General features: G+C 37.5%; 1 protein-coding gene across 1 annotated transcript in view; it reads right to left on the bottom strand.

Annotated features, from left to right (window-relative positions):
* LOC142342382 (uncharacterized) overlaps positions 1–20,902 on the bottom strand; it is a 133,897-nt gene that overhangs the window by 19,608 nt on the left and 93,387 nt on the right. Inside the window, exons 13-19 of the mRNA XM_075393692.1 lie at positions 19,300–19,436; positions 18,859–18,936; positions 18,717–18,777; positions 13,376–13,496; positions 12,427–12,703; positions 12,165–12,213; positions 10,106–10,222 (exon numbers count right to left, since the gene is read on the bottom strand). Coding sequence (XP_075249807.1) covers positions 10,106–10,222; positions 12,165–12,213; positions 12,427–12,703; positions 13,376–13,496; positions 18,717–18,777; positions 18,859–18,936; positions 19,300–19,436 — 840 coding nt within the window. The remainder of the gene's footprint in view (positions 1–10,105; positions 10,223–12,164; positions 12,214–12,426; positions 12,704–13,375; positions 13,497–18,716; positions 18,778–18,858; positions 18,937–19,299; positions 19,437–20,902) is intronic.

Genomic DNA, 20,902 nt, shown 5'->3' with positions numbered 1-20,902 from the left:
GATACAACAAATGGATCAGATTTTGTCTAATGTAATTGAAGGAAAATTGAATCTATAATGGTGGGCACAAGCCTAAAAAACCGAGAGAGCGTAACTTATGAGAAACCAAAGAGTCCCAATCGGTTCTCAATTGTATCTAACACCGAGTGTAAATCCATTTCCAGTGTAAATTAATAAGAGAATTCATTTCAATATATTGATTTGTTAATATTACTTGAGAGCACAAATGAAAGTGAGTCAGGGGATTGAACTTAGGATATTTATGTCTACGCAAGGTTCTGCTGTATACCCACTTCTTCACCGTTCACTGTGGACAATTTTTCTTTAACTCAAAGTAGAACGAGAGTGTCATCAGTATCAGAAGGGTTCCGAGAAATTAATTATGCGCGCAGCAGCTCAAACAACATTGCTCATCTGATAATTCTTCCAATAGCGGTAAAATCTAAAGGATGGAGTGGGGTAGCAATTCTGTGAAACCTAAGAGGTAATGTGGCAACAATTAAAACCCAAGTCATTTCATGACCGAATTTTCTATTTCAAACGATGCCAATGTTGGCTTAGCGCAAAGACTAGCAAAATGATTTTTTAAACAAAAAGGTGATTACAGAAGTGCCGGAGCTGAGAACAACTAAAACAGAAAAACAACAGCTCCTGTTTACCAGAAAAAAAAAACAAATTAAGAAATTTCTTGAACCAAAAGTGCACAAACTTTTTATCAACACTAAAAAACGAAGAAAGAAGCTAAAAAGGACAAACGACAAATGAAAAAGAAAATAGTGATTGTCCAGAAGAACATTGGGCCATCCATGATAACTTGCGAGAATAACCAACATTATTCCCGGGTGTAATCAAGCTGGTCATTGCCGTCAATAAATCCTGTAAAGCTGTTGAGGTGGCTAATTTTTGATGTGTACGTCTTGCCATTTTTGTCTCGATGTTTTTTGTGAATTCTCTCTTCCTTGCACAGTTCACTTGCCATTCTCCCTAATCTACCTGTACGGGGGCCGGGCTGCCGCCTCATCTTTTCCGCTGAAGTTACCCATAGAGTCTGGCTAATTTCTCAAATTACCCGTACATGGCCCCGAGCCAAATCTCTTCCCCTTTTCTTAACTAACATGTCTGACCTCAACCATAATGTTTCCTGTGGCTCTCAGCAAATAATCTCAGCCTCACCTCATCTTCACTTGTCTCCTCGACAAAACCAAAGCCAATAACTTTTAGGTGATCAGTTGAACTCACAGTAATGATCAGACTTAAGCTTTTCTTTGAAATCTATTCTGGTCCGTGTAATTTTAAACGCAATTCACCCTTCAATGAGATTTTGACAGTTTAGTGTTTTAAACATTTTTTCAACAGAATTGTAGAATCTAGTTGAGGACCAACTAGCGCCCAAAACTCTAACAAATTGAAAGTTGTGTTTTGATGGCTCTCATACCTTTGATGGCTCTCAATGTTGGCTTAGCGCAAAGACTAGCAAAATGATTTTTTAAACAAAAAGGTGATTACAGAAGTGCCGAAGCTGAGAACAACTAAAGCAGAAATACAACAGCTCCTGTTTACCAGAAAAAAAAACAAATTAAGAAATTTCTTGAACCAAAAGTGCACAAACTTTTTATCAACACTAAAAAACGAAGAAAGAAGCTGAAAAGGACAAACGACAAATGAAAAAGAAAATAGTGATTGTCCAGAAGAACATTGGGCCATCCATGATAACTTGCGAGAATAACCAACATTTTTCACGGGTATAATCGAGTTGCTCATTGCCGTCAATAAATCCTGCAAAGCTGTTGAGGTGGCTAATTTTTGATGTGTACGTCTTGCCATTTTTGTCTCGATGTTTTTTTGTGAATTCTCTCTTCCTTGCACAGTTCACTTGCCATTCTCCCTAATCTACCTGTACGGGGGCCGGGCTGCCGCCTCATCTTTTCCGCTGAGGTTACCCATAGAGTCTGGCTAATTTCTCAAATTACCCGTACATGGCCCCGAGCCAAATCTCTTCCCCTTTTCTTAACTAACATGTCTGACCTCAACCATAATGTTTCCTGTGGCTCTCAGCAAATAATCTCAACCTCACCTCATCTTCACTTGTCTCCTCGACAAAACCAAAGCCAAAAACTTTTAGGTGATCAGTTGAACTCACAGTAATGATCAGACTTAAGCTTTTCTTTGAAATCTATTCTGGTCCGTGTAATTTTAAACGCAATTCACCCTTCAATGAGATTTTGACAGTTTAGTGTTTTAAAAATTTTTTCAACAGAATTGTAGAATCTAGTTGAGGACCAACTAGCGCCCAAAACTCTAACAAATTGAAAGGTGTGTTTTGATGGCTCTCATACCTTTGATGGCTCTCAATGTTGGCCTAGCGCAAAGACTAGCAAAATGATTTTTTAAACAAAAAGGTGATTACAGAAGTTCCGGAGCTGAGAACAACTAAAGCAGAAAAACAACAGCTCCTGTTTACCAGAAAAAAAAACAAATTAAGAAATTTCTTGAACCAAAAGTGCACAAACTTTTTATCAACACTAGAAAACGAAGAAAGAAGCTGAAAAGGACAAACGACAAATGAAAAAGAAAATAGTGATTGTCCAGAAGAACATTGGGCCATCCATGATAACTTGCGAGAATAACCAACATTTTTCACGGGTATAATCGAGTTGCTCATTGGCGTCAATAAGTCCTGCAAAGCTGTTGAGGTGGCTAATTTTTGATGTGTACGTCTTGCCATTTTTGTCTCGATGTTTTTTGTGAATTCTCTCTTCCTCGCCATTCTCCCTAATCTACCTGTACGGGGGCTGGGCTGCCGCCTCATCTTTTCCGCTGAAGTTACCCATAGAGTCTGGCTAATTTCTCAAATTACCCGTACATGGCCCCGAGCCAAATCTCTTCCCCTTTTCTTAATTAACATGTCTGACCTCAACCATAATGTTTCCTGTGGCTCTCAGCAAAAAATCTCAGCCTCACCTCATCTTCACTTGTCTCCTCGACAAAACCAAAGCCAATAACTTTTAGGTGATCAGTTGAACTCACAGTAATGATCAGACTTAAGCTTTTCTTTGAAATCTATTCTGGTCCGTGTAATTTTAAACGCAATTCACCCTTCAATGAGATTTTGACAGTTTAGTGTTTTTAAATATTTTTTCAACAGAATTGTAGAATCTAGTTGAGAACCAACTAGCGCCCAAAACCCTAACAAATTGAAAGGTGTGTTTTGATGGCTCTCATACCTCTACTGGAGGGTTCTATTGTCACCACGCTGCTCTGATTGGCTGTAAAATACTCTCGTTGGATTAATGAATTGATCCGAGTGATCAAACAAAATCAAACAAATGAATAAGAAGTGTAAAAGATCACAAAAAAAATCTAAATTTATCCAGAGTTTTATTATAAAAATGGCTGACAACTTTGAATTTTTAACCAAATTCATATCTAAAGAGGTACTATTCTCTGTCTCAACGGAATCTCTCATCACAGGACGTACTCCAAATAGCTTTCAATTAAGCCGCTTGATCTAATTGCTTTTCTCCGGCGTTCTTTGGTGTTCTGAATTTATCAAGTCATTTCAACTCTCTCAACAGGGTTTTTGTTTTCTTCACATCTATACAGGTCAGCTCCTAAGTTACGTCTTCGCTATGGTACTATTTGGTGATGTTGTTGTTCTAGTCCTTAGTAACTAATCCAAGAACGAAACAAACGAATCTGTTCACTTCGCATTATAAACCACATTAGTTATGAATTTCTTACGCAGAGTTTTTTAAGACTTTAAAAGAACAATCAAATTTTCTCAACGCCTTCTTTATTCATTGCTGACATCTGCTCAAGCTATTCAAACTAAAAGAAAAGCAGTATCAGACTTAGGGCGCTACCAATTGATCAATCGGTCAACCACTCAAGTAAAAAAAAATTAGCCTTTTTTTTGGAAAATTAAAGTCCCCCCATGGTATCTATAAAACAGATTCCCAAACGTGACAACAACGAAAGTTTCGCCACGGTATGCACTTACGCCCTGCCAAGTTTGATCACGCTGAGGTAAATACCTGATGATACCTAACTTCTATAAGTTCGGTCCCCCTCTGAAAATCAATATTGCGCCCATTCAAATTCTTAGAGCTCTTGTTTTTGTTCCAATATTTCTGTTCCGGCATATGGCTCTGAATGGCAAGCCAACAGTCTTACTAAAAATTTGTAGGAAAAACGATTTTCGAAGTTCAAGTTCTACCACTTTCAATTGCGGCACTTTCGTGAAAAAATAAGGATTTCCCAAACTCTAGACTCCTCCCTTCTAAGCTTTTATTCTTCCGAATAGAAGTTAAGAATTCGTTTGACCTAATGTTCCAACCTTGTCTAATCCTATTGATGTTTTGTCCGTTTATTCTCGGTATTATAATCCTCTTATCAGTCGCTTTCGTTGCAAACACACCTTACTTTTTCCATAAATTATTCCACAACACACCACATTGAACCTTTTCACCTAACGTATGCCAAGTAGATTAGTTTTTGAGCAATCACTAACTACAAATGAAGAACAAATTTACTACTCCAGCACATTTATCAAATTACAGCAAATTAAAATAAATCACTAAATCTAAGCACAACTCTATTGAAATGATTAAACAATTATAGACTAGTTTTGTTCTAATAGTACTGAAGACACAACAAACAAGCCACAAGTTAGAATTCAACTAGAGTTTCTTTTGTTTTTTGCCTGGTTAAAGTATTTAGTTGATTCAAAAAACATTTCCATCAAGTACCCTGGCTATCCCATGAAAATTTCTCCTTCAAAGAATACCGATAACTCGAAATTCAATTACTCTTGGTTCAACCCACCTTTCTAATAGCATATCAAGATCACTTCTATACAACAAAATTGCTCTAAGCAAAAATTTGAAAAAACAAACATCAGAAAGTTCCTGTACGCAAGCATTGCTTTCTTTTTGAGCTCTATTTTATATCTTCGGATATTTTCCGATATTTTGAAATATTATTACATTTTTCGTGACCGCCATCATCAATAGTCAATCTAATTCAACCTGCTTCTTTAACTTAGATCCCTATTATCTACACATTAGATCCCTATTAGATTAAACACATGAATTTAAAAAAAAAACATAAAATGAGAGAGGCTTGATAAAAAGTAACCATCAAGAAGTGAAGTTATTGAACATTACTCACCATTTTTCAAATCGTATCTTCCTTCTATGTATGAAGGAATGGCCACACATCCCTTCGCTGGAATCTCCACTCCGGTCAAGTGGTCTACTCCTCCAGCACTCTCTCCTAATCAACTTCAGCTTGGCCCATTTCTCCTTCTGAAATGTCTGCAGTCACATCCAACCTCTCAGTATCGTGTTCAAAGTATCGTTGAGCCAGACTTCTGTCTGGCTGCAGAATTGCTGACTGTTCTCCTCCCTTCTGCTGTCTACCAAACCCATCGTATTGCTCAACAGGTACTGTTTGTCCTTAAAGGAATGGAACCCCTACTTTCTCTGTGCCATTGCTGGAAAAACTTCCCACTGAAAAACTCCGTTTCTACCGTCCTCACCTTCTCTGTTACCTTAGTACTGTGAATTAGCTGGTGACTCAAATTTCTAATTTGACTTCCTTGGCGGTTTGTTCCCTGATAAGCTGCTAACTCCACCGGTGAACTGCAAGACTCACTTGCTTCGGCTAACACCCGACCACCACTTCTGGATCTCAAGTCCACACTACATGAGCCGTGAGATTCCGCTGATTGCTCACTGCGACCTGAGGTGGCCCGCCTTCTGCCTTTTGCTCCCTCTCACATATCTTCTCCTGACACCGCTTTCAAAACTTCTTTGCAGCTCCATATAGCATTTTGCGTACTGACCTCCAAAACCAACCCTTTTCCGTCTAAGTGCTTTCCGATGTTCTACATTTCGTCCTTGATTTGAACATTGAAGAGAAAACTTTCCCTAGGGACAATTTAGCTTCTCATGAAGAACTGCCCCAAAGCTCTAAAGATCTTCTCAACCAAAGAAACTTCAGCTGTTCTCCATTTTTGACAAGTTGGAACACTCAGGTTTTCCCTTAAAACTGGGGCAGTCATGAAAATCTTGTTTACTTGGACGTCCAATTTGCGCTCAGTGTCACTCTCCGGTAACGGGACAGTCTCCCCTTCATCCTCATCTTTTGGCCGCAACCTTCACCTCTAGACAAGTTCTCCTCCAATCTGGCCCGAATCTCGGACCTAATTTAGCACGACTGGTTCTCAAGACCCAATGTACGAATATAGCGCCTCTGTAATTTTTACATTCCTCCAAATCGGGCCTGCAGGCCTCTGGCACTCCCTTATTGTGAACACTTGTTTTTCATCATGTCATTTACTGAAAAAAACTCAAATCGTTCTATTACATCAGTAAAACTCGAGAGGTGATCCCACTCTCCGATGGAAATGACTATACATATATCCTCGATAGGAATCGCTGATGAGTTTTCTCATTTGATCGCAGAAACTTTAGCTGAGGACAGCACTTGTAATCTGCATTCAACTGAGAGTTTCCTGGATGTACCAATGAAAGCACTGAAGTACAGTTATCGTGTACTTAGCCACAGTAAGCTTTAGACGTCTTTAATTCACTAACTTCAAGAAACCCTGTTTTTATCCCAGCAAAATTTTAGTTCACAAACCCTTGAAAGAACTGGAATCCTATCTCGTCTGTTCAAATTTCGGGGTCTCTAGACTGCGCTCTTATCCTTTTGAAAGTTAACAGCTTCCCGTGTACTAGTTTCTATCTCTGCCTCACACTCTTGAACCACTGTATCCCCTTATGGATTATTAACTGAAAAAAGTTTTACCTTCTTGCTGCTTCTCTCACACTGGTTGACAATCTTTTGAAATTGTTCACAAATTTCTCCAAACTTGTCTGATTGGGACTCCATACCTTTCCAGGGTCCAGATCTAACGCTTGTGGGACCAACAGAGTCATTACTTTTCCTTTTGACTTTACTTACGCTTCTAAAAGACACCTCTTCATCTCTACTAGTTTCAAAACCCCTTCTCTCAACTATAAACGAGACTTCTTCAGTTACTGTGTCGACGTCTTCGTTCAATCTAGCTCCAAGAGTGTCCTCCGCTAGACATTCTGCAAAATTTCTTTGACTGGAATCTATCAATCGCATACCAATATCACTACCTACCACTAGTGATGAAAACTCAGGTGACCAGAGACCCAAGAAGTCGCTGTTTGTCCGTTGAGTACATCCAACCATTTCATTCTCTCCAAAGAGAAACTCAGTTTCCTCATCCTCACTTCTCTCATGAGGAGAAAGTCATCCTCTCTATCATTAATGAGTTTTCATCGCTAATGAGTTGTCAACGTAATAGACACAACCTTCAAACGTAACTACTTTCTCTTATTTCGATAAAAAAAATTTACATGCCGCTTTCTGTATGGTTTTTCATGCTCTTAATTGTCCACAGCAGTCTTTACCAACATCTGGCGGTGCTTGAAAAACTCCTCTTTCTTGCTAAACCTGATCTCTCTACCTTTTACAAAATGCTTTTCCTCATCAAACTCTCGGCACTGTGTAACTCTATTTGGAACAATCTTAACTCGTTGACAAAATTTTCATCTCGAATTTCATGCACCATCTCGTCCACCGCATTTTCGACTATCATCAGAGACCAACCACTCAGTGGGAATTACATTCACATCTCACCTCGTCCTCTCATCAATCCTGCAAGCTGAGCCGTCTTGGTGTCCTCCGTCAGTTTGTAACATACCCCACCTCAATAGGTCGGCCTGTTTGTTTTCTAACTGAAGTAAAGTAATAACTTGTTCAACATGTCTGAAATTTGTGACCTCAGAATCTTGAGTTCTGCAACTTACTTTTACTGAATCGCTACAACCTTCGTTGAGCTCTGAGTATTTGTCAGATTTCTCATACTATGCCTATACGTCTGCTTATCATACGATCACTTATCTTTCTACCTACGTGATATTCCCATTTCTTTAATGGTTTTAGTATCCCTACTAAGGCTCCTCAAACTACTTTGAACTTCAGAACAATCTGTATTGTCTGAGAAAACCATCCTCTTTTCGAAGAAGCTGAGACATACTTCTAAGCTCATTGCTGATCTCCAAAACCCCGGTGGCAAGTGGCTAATTGCTTCCAAAGCCCAACTACAGTAAGCAAAGCAGCAACGCCATTGCTTGATCCTCATTCCGTTGTAACAAGTCTTCAACGTCAAAGTAGTACATCCTCCATTCCGCCCAATTCGGTAATCTCTCTGACAGAAAAAACTCACTAACAAAAACGCACTCCAATCCATTTTTCCCAACGTGCTATCTTCATTTTTTAAATCTTCTACTCTTTGTACTCATCAGCTCTAAAAAATCCTACTCCCTTTAACAGTACTCTCTGGCTGAAAAGCTTCTTTGGCCACTCACTTCTGCTAAACCCACTTCTGTCTCGAGAGCCCGCCCAGGAGCCCCACTGTATAGAGTTTTGTACTTCGCTTACGCTGACTAGCTGAGGACCGACTAGCGCCCAGAACTCTAACAAATTGAGAGGGGTGTTTTGATGGCTCTCAGATGTCTATTTGAGGGTTCAATTGTCCCCACGCTGCTGCTGTCGGCTGTAAGAAGCTCTAGTTGGAAAAATGAATTAAATAATATCCAATGAATGAACAAACAATGCTAAAGAAAAAAATCAGAATTCAGCCAGAGTTTTATTGTAAAGATGGTTCACAAGTTTGAATTTTTTACAAAATTCACAACTAGAGAGCTACTATTCTCTATCTCAACAGAATTTCTCATCACAAAAAGTGCATCCAACAGCTCTCAATTAAGCCGCTTGATCATACCGCAGTTCTCCGGCGTTCTTTGATGTTCCCATGACTTCTCTACAGACAGAGCTACAACTTTTTCACAAGTTACAGCTCTGGTATGGTACCATGTTTGTGATGTTGTTGTTCTACTCCTTACTAACTAATCAAGCAACAACGTACAAGAACGAAACAAATGAATCTGTTCACTTCGCATTCTGGACCACATTAGTTATGACTTTCTTACTTAAAATTTTTTATGACTTTAAAAAAACAATCAAATGACCTGAACGCCTTCTTTATTCATTGCTGAATTCTACTCAAGCTAAAACAAAAGCAGTATCAGACTTATGAATCTACCAATTAATCAATCGGTCAATGACTCAACACAAGAAATTAGCCTTTTTTTGGAAGTGTAAAGTTCCCCATGACATCTACAAAACAGATTCCCAAACGTCACAACATTAGAACTTGCCCCACGGTATCCACGTACGCCCTGTCAAGTTTTGATCACGCTGAGGTAAATAGCTGATGATAACTAACTTTTATAAATTCGGTCCACCACAGTATTGAGAAAATCAGTATTGCACCCGTTCATCTTCTAAGAGCTCCTGCTTTTGTTTCAGAAATGTCTGGTACGCCAAATGGCTTCGAATTGCAAGCCAACAGTCTTACTAACAATTTGTAGGAAACGGATTTTCGAAATTCAAGTTCTATCACTTTCAATTGCAATCCTTTCGTGATAAAAGTAGGATTTCCCAAATTCTACAGGATTCCTATCACTAGGTTGCCATTGAATTGCCTCTAAATGCGTTCTAAAATGGCCGTATTTACACATCAATAAATGTGTCATGATTACTGCTTGCCATTGAAAATAGAGGATCTGCAGCAAATAAAATTCAGTTTAATAGGGACAGCAAAAAACCTTGAATCACGGAGAAAGTTGCGGTAAGATTTTTAAATGCAAAATAAGGCAGATCAGTCAAAATTTCTCTTTTATTTGTGAACCAAATTTATCTCTTTTTTGGTACAAAACGTGAATTAAGTCTTTGGAAAAATCTTAACAGGGGGCAAAAAGGAACCAGATTGCGTTGAAATGATGAAAAATTGAGATGAGGCTGAAAAAAGAAGGAAGAGATTTAATTTTGCGCTTATCAAAAAGCTATATTTTTAGCATATTGCATGAAATTGAAGAGCTAGCGAACGTTTCAGAATTCAAAGTTCAAAACTCATGCAGAATTTGTCTTGATGTTCATAAATGAGTGTAATTTTTCGATTGTTTGCCGGCTGAGTGCAACTTTATGAAAGTTAATTTTTTACCATGACTTGGTCTTTGGTGAAGAGTCCAATTTGAACGAAGACTCTCTTGGTCTTAACTGAGTCTCTCTGCATTATTCTCTTCTCAATATCCTCATGTGGCAACTTGTTCACCTCTTTCTGAAATAGGTTCACAACTTCACACTACAAAAACGATTAAAAAACTCTTTTCGAGTCTTCTCTTCCACACGCTGAAACTTTAAACTAGTGAGTTCCCTTGGTAAGTTATTTCACTACTGTCTGTATAATCATTAAGAGCGCACACACATTTCACTGTTATCATTTTCACTGCCAAAGTTCAGAAAAAAAAGAACGTTTGAGATTTCATATTATCTGGAGTTCCAAGTTTGGACCACTTAAATTACCAGATCAATACTTATTTTCAGTTGTTTTTATTAGTACTTGTATCCCAGTTTCAACCGTAGTGGGTATATTTCCTGGTTCCAGCATCATAAACAAATTTGGCAGCCTTATCCAACTAACTGATATTTAAAATTGATATCTATTGTTAATATCTATCGTTGATACAGAGAGAGAAAAAATATTAAATTGGGTAATGTACACGAGATGCAAATGTAAGAGATTGATTGCTACGAACAATATGAATATTTGAAGAGAATTTGAAAATTGAAGATTAATACTAAAAAATTGAATTATCATCTAATCGTCTTTCAGAGTTAAGTGGACGAAGAGGATAAGCTAGCGGGCACAACATGGTAGATTAAAGGGATAATTGAGCTTTCGAAATCATAAAAATGGTACTACCACCAGTGTGCTGTTGTAAGTCAAGGAGGTCAAACTTGTTTTCAAAACACTTGGAGTTGCAAGGGCAAATTTAACTTCTATATGAGAGTTCTTCTTTGCTCATTTGTACATTTCGAGAACGAGTATACGGAAGTAGGACGTGACAGAAACCTTCCCCACGAAAAATCCAAATATTTTGTTTGCACTGTCGGATCCTTCAAATGAATACTTAAACACCATGTTCACGCGGAACACAGCTGCCTATCGTATTTATCCAAAATACGACGTCTTTTATATACAGTTAAGTTTCCTAGATCCTATTCAAATGCACGTGAACAATCAATCGTATCGTGCGAATAAGACCAAAAAGCAACAAAACTATCAGTTTGTGCCGAACGACTTCAACAGGACGAACTACGTTCTGCACATTCTACTCAAATTAGTGCGAACATTCAACCTTATGGTGTGACTGACACCAAAATGCAACACACGATCCACAAGTATCAGATTCTACAGGACCACTTCAACAAGACAAACCGCGTTCTGCACATAAATTCACGTTTCTAATACGCGAACACGAAAATCAAATCCCCATGGTAAAGAAATTATTTTTCTGTTATCGATCTGCAGTATTGCGAAGACACGTTCAGAAACTTCCACCCAATTCGACGTTACTTCTTTTTTTGCCCTTGTCTGCGGCCACCCGTCACCCTATGCTCGTCCCTATCAAGTTTTTGCACTGCTTCTAAGGTGAGGTAACCATATGGGTGTACGGTCACAAATTTAACCTGCTCTATAATGAATGGATCGGTGATAATCTGACCAATTGATCTCATTCACGACTTCACTTTGCAGTCATGACTTCTTCACTCAGGCCCTCGCATCTTGTTTTTAAACAAATCCGGAATTTTCCAAATCTTCCGCAATCCTATACATTGAGTTTACACTAAGATGAAAACACGAGATAAACTTGCTGTCACTGCACGTTTTTTCTCACAAAAACTCAAAACCTTTTTCCTTTTCTCAAGTTTTTCTATTCTTTCTGTTCTTTCTGAACATAATCCGTAACTCTTAATTGGAGAATTAGAAGAATTAGCAACATTTTTCTTTTTGTCTTTTCTCTTGTCGGAACTTACATAGAAGCCATTAAATATTCAATAAAAACCTAAGTTTATCTGATTAGCTAAATAGGATGCTAACCAGCAGGAAAGATGTTAAATACAATCGGAAAAAAACTGTAATAAAGAAGAGATGAATTGAAACCTTGTTGTACCACCGACAAGAGACTCACTAATTACACCAATCCGCCAAGTTGTACCTGGTCACAGGCACTTTTACTGGACCCACATCCGATAGGATGTGGATCACTTAATAACAACTCTAGTCACCAACTTCACTCGACCGGCACCAACACAATCGACAAATTTTTCAGCTGCAAACATACTGCTTGTGCAAAAATTGTCAATCGCGGATGGACTCAGCAGATGAATTCGCAGAATTTGTATCCCGCTAATTTCCACCAAACACAGTCTGAGAAGACTTTATTTTCTTTTATATAGCGCTTACTTGATTGTATCTACTCAGTCTGACAGTTAGAGACACGGTGTGTATAACCAAGACTCCAGTGCTGTATATCTTTACCACCGTTATAATCAATTGTTTTCTGGAACCCAGATCTAGTGATAATTTTACTATCGTAGAGAGGATTCAGAAAATGCACTGTTTTATGCAAAGTACAAGATGATAACGATGTGGTTGCTATAGATGGTGGTGGACTTGCCTTGATAGGTGTGCTGGTTCTCATCGTGTGTTGTAGTGGTGGCTTTTTGTTGGATACCAAACGACTACTGCCTGTTTCTGAAAAGAAGCATCAAAACGTTTATATATAACAACGAATTGCAAAAAAAATTTTCTTATTTCTAAAAATGGGCTTTAGTAATCCATTTCAATAATCTTTTCATTAAACCATTTGTTAGGAGATTAATAAGGAAATTACTTTATTGGATACACTTAAATTTGGCTTCGCATGAAATCTCACTTTCTCTTGTTAATTGGTTTAATTAATTGAGTTCATATTCACAAAATCGCTGGTTGAAAACCATAAAATAAAAAGATTTTTTTACACCTGCATTTTTTTCATATGTTTTTAAAATCTATTCTTCTTCTATCGACATCTTTGAATGGACATTTTTTATATCTGTTTGAATCATCAGCTAGAACAAGTTCACTTTTACACACATATTCAGCGGCGTGTTCTCTCTGCTTCCACTTATATTTTTATCTCTTGTGCTTTCGGATAACAACTAGGACAACTTGAAGGACATTGTAGAGATGCCCTACACGTCCTTCGGATAATAACTCACAAAAGTATTCAAAGATATGCAACAGATATTGCCTTCTATTATCTCCTTCTGTTATACAAAACACAATTGGTGCAAGTAAAAACAAGCTTTATTTTGTAGAAAGATCGCATCAAAAACTAAAAATTTTTAACCCAAGAAAAGAAACAGTTAAATACGGATATCTGACCGTATGTGTGAAAGAAAGTTTTGTGACATCCGACTCCTTCTGGTCTGACTCCTTGTCTGTTATATTCCTTTGTTTTCTTAACATCCGTCACTGATTGTCTCCTCAGTATTGCACATTGACCCTGCACTCACGCAGAAAAAAAAACATCCCTTTTCAAATCAAAGCGCACCTTATGAAATAAAGATACGCATCGTTTAGGTTTTGCAGTCCCTGCCTTTCGTTCAGTGAATATCAGTACTGAATCAGAATTAGATATCTAATATAATCGGAAGGTCATCTATAGGCTGCGATAAGAATAATTCAGCGATAGCTCGAAGCGCAGTAACATCCAATTTGTCTAGCTACCACAATTTGTTTGAACTTCCCTAGTCGACACCATTGATTATCTTGCAAATTCTTGCTAGATTCTTGCCAAAAAAGACTATCTTGCAAGATCTTGCAGGAAGAATGGTTATATTGCAAGATTCTTGCAATTTCGTTCCAGTCGAGTTCTGCTCTCATTGGCTGTTGTAGACGCATTACTATTCATTTAGCACAAAAACTTTCCAAAATATAATTTTGTTTTAAAAAATAATTTAAATCAAAATTCACATCAGATAACTGTATTATATTTAAAAACAAGATCAATTTAGTCAACTAAGAGAAAAACTTTACGGTTTCTGTGAGCAATACAAACACAAATGGGGAACTCCTCAAAACCTTCATACTGTTTAATTAGTTTTTTTTTTAATTTTCCACAATTACAATTTTGATTTTTATTGGTATAAATTATAGTAGTTGATATTATTATTTGTTCTTATCAGTGATTTACATTTTTTGCATTTCACAATTGTTATTTTGAAATCCAATACAAAGCCTTTTCTTAAATTACTTAATCTTATGGCTTGTGCCGAAAAAATATGATTGACTCCATCTTTGTTGCAAAATTTTACCATAACGAAAAAAAAGATGAGGAAATAACGTTCTCGTCTCATTCTAATCATGTTCTTTTTATTTGCATATTTGCAAGATGACGGAATATCTTGCAAGACGAATGGTTATCTTGCAAGATCTTACAGGAAGAAAATCTTGCCAGATGATGTATCTTCTTGCAAGATTCTGCCAGAATCCTGCAAGATCTTGCCAGAAAACCTATCGAATTCAACTCGGGTTACTGCTTCAAAAGAAAATCAATTGGCAATTTGAAAAATTTAACCAAAACTGTTCTATGAAGTCCTATGACTACAACTTTTTCTTTGCTATTTGCTAGATGTGCTCCCACATGATATGATGGCCTTTCATTGAAAAATTCAGGGGATGTTACGAGTTTTTTATTTGAAAAAATGTTCTCTACTTTTCTCAAATTTATTTGCTCTTTCTATGAAGTTCTATGACTACAACTGTTCCATAATTCTCTGTTCCCTTTAAACTCAATACCTCAATTTTTTAACATTTAGTTTTTTCAAACATAATTTTTCTCTCCTTTTCTTGATGTGTTCAAAAATTTCGTGATAGTTTAATTTCATAGAACTCCCTTTTACGAAAATTTTATGACTACAAATTTTCATAGACGCCATAATATTAAGTTGAAATTTTTGTAACTTTTTGAATTATGGGCTCAATCCGGATCCAAACATGTTTCAAATTTCGAAGTTATTATTGTTTATCAAAACAAACCTTCTTCAAAACAAACAAACTGTGATAAGAAAGACATTTCTACGCTTAACGCTTGCTCAAAGTACATCTTGAAACTCACACCCATTTTATTGCAATAATAAGTTACTCGTGGACCTTTAGTAGGCTATTCAGTTAGTTAGCAGCTCCGAGCTATTCGCTTACAAACAAATTAGAACAAGTCAAATGTCTGAACAAGAACCTTGTGGTCACACCGAAGTGACCTCTAATCAGGCCATCTTCGGGTACACACATGTTCATAGTGAGTATTTTGTTATTTTGCTGGATAATGTGCACTCACAAAAAATAGTAAAAGAAATAAAAAATCTACTGTTCCGACCCATTAGTGAGCTGCTTCCGGTCTTCAAAGAAACCATACCATCAAATCATCATCTTAACCAAATTTTGAAAATCCAACACGATGATGGGTCTGAAAAACGAAATACTTCCCTTTAAGAAAAGCCGAACATTGTTTTTGGTCAAATTCAGATTTGCAATGTATTGGTAGAGAATTGAAATGCAATCTGGGCAATGATATTGAGGCGCTGATCGCTTAAAAAGGAACTGGCAAAAAGGTTACCCCATTTTTCACAAAAATCGATTAAAAAAACGTCAACAATACTTGAAAAACTGATACACCTTAACAACTCTCATTGTGCATAGGTATTGTTTGACAGTATTTTTGAGCACCAAATTTTTCGACTCTCTTAATGCTAACATATCAACAAGTAATCATTTGAGGTCACGAAACTGAGTGGTAACTGACAAAGTAAAACATTGCATCAATTTCTTGTAGCCATTGATCTCCACCATGCGTGGCAGCAGGTTCCAACACCTATTTGTCTTCCCTGGTTAAAGGTTGCGCTGTCTCAAGATCAATACAAAGTTTTTTATGCGGGTTCATATTTATCACCAATGTTGGTTCAAACAACGCTCTGCAATCTAGCATCGCAGAACTGAAAGAATCAAAATTATTAGCAGCTAAGCTACATCTAATGAATGTGGAGATAGATTGGAAATTAAATCCCCCAGCTGCCCCCCATTTCGGTGGAATTTGGGAGAGATTGGTACAAATTTTTAAACTATCACTTTACAAGGTCATTGGTTCGAGAACTTTAACTGACGAAATTCTCAATACAGTTGCTTGAGAAATAGAGGCAAGCATGAACTCCAGGCCTCTCACAAATGTTCCATATGATATAAACGACCCCTTACCACTGACACCAAATCATTTTCTCCTAGGTCGTTCATCCGTTAACTTGTCTCCTTGCGTCTTCACTGGTAAAGAGAAGAATCTTTCAAAAAGTTGGCGTTCATCACAACAAATTGCAACTCACTTTTGGAATCGTTTCCTACGGGAGTATTTACCAACTCAACAAGTACGTTGTAAATGGCATAAGACGTCGAAAAATTTACAAGTTGACGACTTGGTATGGATTCTAGAAGATTTCAACCCTCGTGGCCTCTGGCCTTTGGCTAGAGTTATTCAATTTTTCCCTGGCACAGATGGGATTGTCCGATCAGTTAAGTTGAAGACGTCTTTCGGAGAACGCATTAGACCCGTTGTGAAACTGAGCAAATCTTTCGCAGAATGAAACCCAAATTTCGGCATAAACAAACAGTCTCTTTAAAGATAGGAAATTTAGGGACAACAGTCTGCCCTTCTAAAGAAAAGGTGGCTGCTCAAACTTTCATGGCTTCTGATCAACACGTTACACCCTCTTACGTTCTGGATTGTCATTTACAAACCAGCAGATCGATTCATCACATATTTATGTTCCATTGATCATCCCTTATCACCAGCCCATTTCAACTTGTTATTGGTTTTATTTTCTCGCAGGTCTAAGACCCACCCCTCTTAATTTCTTTTGACACTGGAGGTATTTTTGGTTAGTATTTCCGATTATTGATTTCGTTGGCTCGTTTTTACGAACCACCAGCTTTAATTTGTACCCTTATATTTCATTACAGTCAATTTTTATTTTACTTCTTGTTTCAACTTTACGGATGATTCAACACGCTGCAATCCGACAGTTTTATTCTTTCTTTGCAATCCTGCAAATGGGGCCGGCGATGTCAAGGACACTGTGACTTCTCGTTAACAAAGCCCGGCATTTCACAACAATTATTGTCAAAACCTGACGGAAGTAGTCGACTTCTCAAAAACCTTTTATAGCAACAAACAAGCGAAACAAAACGAATCAAATTTAATTTTACTTTAATAATACATAATCAAAATAGTCCTAAGCATCCCCCCAATTCCAACACCATTCATTAATGAATGGTGTTGGGATTGGGGGATGCTTAGGACTATTTTGATTATGTATTATTAAAGTAAAATTAAATTTGATTCGTTTTGTTTCGCTTGTTTGTTGCTATAAAAGGTTTTTGAGAAGTCGACTACTTCCGTCAGGTTTTGACAATAATTGTTGTGAAATGCCGGGCTTTGTTAACGAGAAGTCACAGTGTCCTTGACAACCAAAGCACAAAGGCATTAGTCTCACACGCCTTCTTTCCAAAGTTTCCGTTTTTCACTACGTGACTTTTTATTTACAAAAGATCCAACTGCAGCTCCCATAACTGTTTGAGGGCTGAATTTCTCTAAGGAACTTCAAGAGATCGTTAAAGTATAGACTTGGAAAGTGATTGTATTGCACTTCGGGCTTATTGATTCATTCGCTGGCTATGATGTCTGGCTACGCTGCCACGGTCGGTCATAACAATTTGTTCAATGGCTAGTACTGATACCAACTGACAACCTGATGACCTTTTACTGCAATCATGGACGTGAGGCCGTTCTGCTGCATTTGATGTTACAGTGACTACTGCACTCCCACCAAATTTTGTCAAAAACGGACCTGAGCTGTCAGGTCACACAACTGAAGCAGCTGAAGATCAAAAGTAGAGGGAACATGAGCAAAAATGCTATCAATCGTAGTGGATCTGCTATCTTGCAGTTAGCCCGTGTTTCGTTATTGTATCCACTGAACTTTAGAGAAAATTCGAGCTTATCGAAAGAAAGGTGGGTTGTATGTTTTTTCCTCTGGCCTAATGAGTGGGCAGGAAATGACTTCATCAAAAAGTTATGCTCACTCAAAAGAGGGGGAGATAAGTAATGATTTGTGACATCTCTGTTTGATTTTACTCAACTAAAAAGAGGGTAGTTTGAAACGAGCATCTTTTCTTGATCCGATGTTGATTGGCATAGTTATCGGACTATGCTATAGTTAATCAAGACATTATCTACTCTAACATCATATTTTTGGATCGCTCTTGTGTGTTCCAGTATTTTTTGTTGTTTTCTTAGCACATCATTCTTTTAATTTTCTCAGTTTTTCTGATACTGGGCTTTCGCGCTCGATTTCTTGGCTTCGAAACTGCTCTTTTCTTGGTACAGTTTTTTGTATGCGGGGCGCTGGATCACAGTTTTTATATTGAGCTGTTTCTTCAACGACTTTTCGTACAAACAAATGGACAAACATTAGAAGAACAAAAAGTTTGTTCATCTTTTCTATTTAGTTGATCAGGAGGGGATGGAAACTTTGAACGCTCTCAAATTCTATCGCGATATTCGCAAATTACACTTTACGCTTTTCTAAGTAAATACAAATTGTGTTTTTGATATCTTTTTCGTATCATAGTAGCACCAGATGCATATTTCCATGGCAGATATTAGAGATGTAATTACCGTTTTGCATATGAAGAAGACAGGTGATGACTTTAAGTTTTTGCACACTACAGTCCCTGACCTGAAATCAGTCAAATTCATCTTATACTGGTGAATGGGATGAGAGAGAGTGGGGGGGGGGATAAAGGGATGAATAACTAACGGATAGAAGTGGCTCTGGATTGCACCTGGCAGTTGTAATAATCGTTCTACTGGGTATCTTTTGAACAATGGAAGAGATCTGAAACGTACATGGTAGTTTCTGCTTATCCATTGTAAAATGCCATTATTTTAAGCAAAAACCAGGCTGCATCTGGCATTCGACAGCTTTATCTGGAAACAATTTCATCAATAAAAAGTTCAATCTCCAAAGTTTTCAAGCAATTAATTTTTTTGACATCAATTTCAGTTCGTACCTGATGGTTCAAGTTATGTTTTAACATAAGAAAATAGTAAATGTTTGTTTAAAAATAATTGTCTCCATGTCAACATATTTAACGTAACGGTTACACTTTTGAATTAAAATAAACCGTCTTCAAATAATATGCCATAAGTTAAATTCCCAAAGCTCCTCTAATTTGTAGAAGGAAATATGTTGACTAACAATAAGTATAGTCTAGGGATATTGTGTTGGACTTTTCGAAGGAAGAGGAAGTGATCAACATCAATGTAGAGTAGCTGACATACTCCCACTGTGACCAACTGGTTGCCACTATCACTCTCTGACTCTATCTCTGGTATCTGCACACATACACAATCATAACAACAAACCCACTGGCCAACATTCACCAATGCCAAACATAATCGAGCACATAACGTCGGACGAATTGCTCTCAAACGACTGGCGAGCGGTGGCGAGCTAATTTGACTGGGGGGGCAGCAGAGGGGTCAGACTTTTCAGGATTAAGAACCGCCCTTCATACCATTGAATTGTCTCCGCAAAACAGTCGTTGAATCGCTTAATTTGAGACCTGTAAGGCGTAAGAAAGTTGCTGGAACAATTAACGTCCTCCAAGCGCTACCTGTTTATCTCATTTTTGAGGACCAAGAGTTGAATGGTTCAGCCGAAAAATAGCCCAGCAGGTGAAAATTCCACAGATTAAAAAGACCACAGGACTAATATAAAGGCTACAAACTTCGTTTGAGAGCAATCAATGAAAGCACTGTCATAGATCAATATCTAAAAAGCTGTAACTACATCCAAATCAACTTTTTTAACCCCCGAGCAATTAATTAATTTATTTTTGAATCACAAATAAATAAATAAAATTGAGTTAAGTGGAGTATAGACAATTTGGTATAGAATGCTTGCATGATCAATTCGCAGTTAGCCTAAGTGGCTCAAGTTATTCATATCGAACAATATTGGGCTAATCCTGTGTGGTTTGAACCATTTTGCTCACTCTTCCTTCCAATCATAAATAAATAAATAACAGAGCAAATTCAATCTGAAAAAAAAAGAATCTCAATCTGCGGAAATATTGTTCACCTTCTACAGCTCTTGAGTCTCACTTTTTCTCTATCGATGCATTACTTCAATGTCCATTTTGTGCTCAAGGCTTCTATTTCGGAGCTCCTTCGACGAGACAAACAAAAAGTCTAATTCGCCATCGGGCAAAAAGTGCTAATCCAAGGGGAGTATCTCATGAGATGAACCTTGTTTTAAGATAACTCTGCGGATAACATTTAAGCTCTCGGAACAAAATGATTGCCACAACTGAAGTACTTAGCGGATGCTTAGTGCTGACAATTCAACCTCAAGATAGCAACATAAAAAAGTTAAACAAAATTTACCGCAAAAAAACTTGATTTCACACACCGAAAGCAAAGTCATAAAGGTTGAATTTTCAATGTTAGAAATATTTTTGTAACACATTAATGGTATCAACCCGACATTCAGGCAATTACAACAGCAACTGGGAACGCTCACTACCTTGATCATCCTAAAAAGGATTCGGTATTTTGTTGTATCAGACGTCACTAAAAACAAAAATGTTTTGTGGATTGAGCTTCAGACGTCACCCTTAAGATAATAGTTTGAGGTCGCATGATTTTTGTAGGAAATTTCGTGCCTTGTTAGCCAACATTATGTTTTGACAAGAAAAAATCGTTTCTATTCATTTTCACTCCAAAATGAAGACCCAATATAGGAACTAAACAAAAACAGGAATAGTCAATGATGTCACCAAGTAACAACAACGAGTGTC

The sequence above is a fragment of the Convolutriloba macropyga genome, chromosome 7 (genome assembly GCF_964194025.1).
Source record: "Convolutriloba macropyga chromosome 7, txConMacr16.3, whole genome shotgun sequence".
Classification (NCBI taxonomy): domain Eukaryota; kingdom Metazoa; phylum Xenacoelomorpha; order Acoela; family Convolutidae; genus Convolutriloba; species Convolutriloba macropyga.
This window is presented reverse-complemented; position numbering and strand designations above follow the sequence as displayed.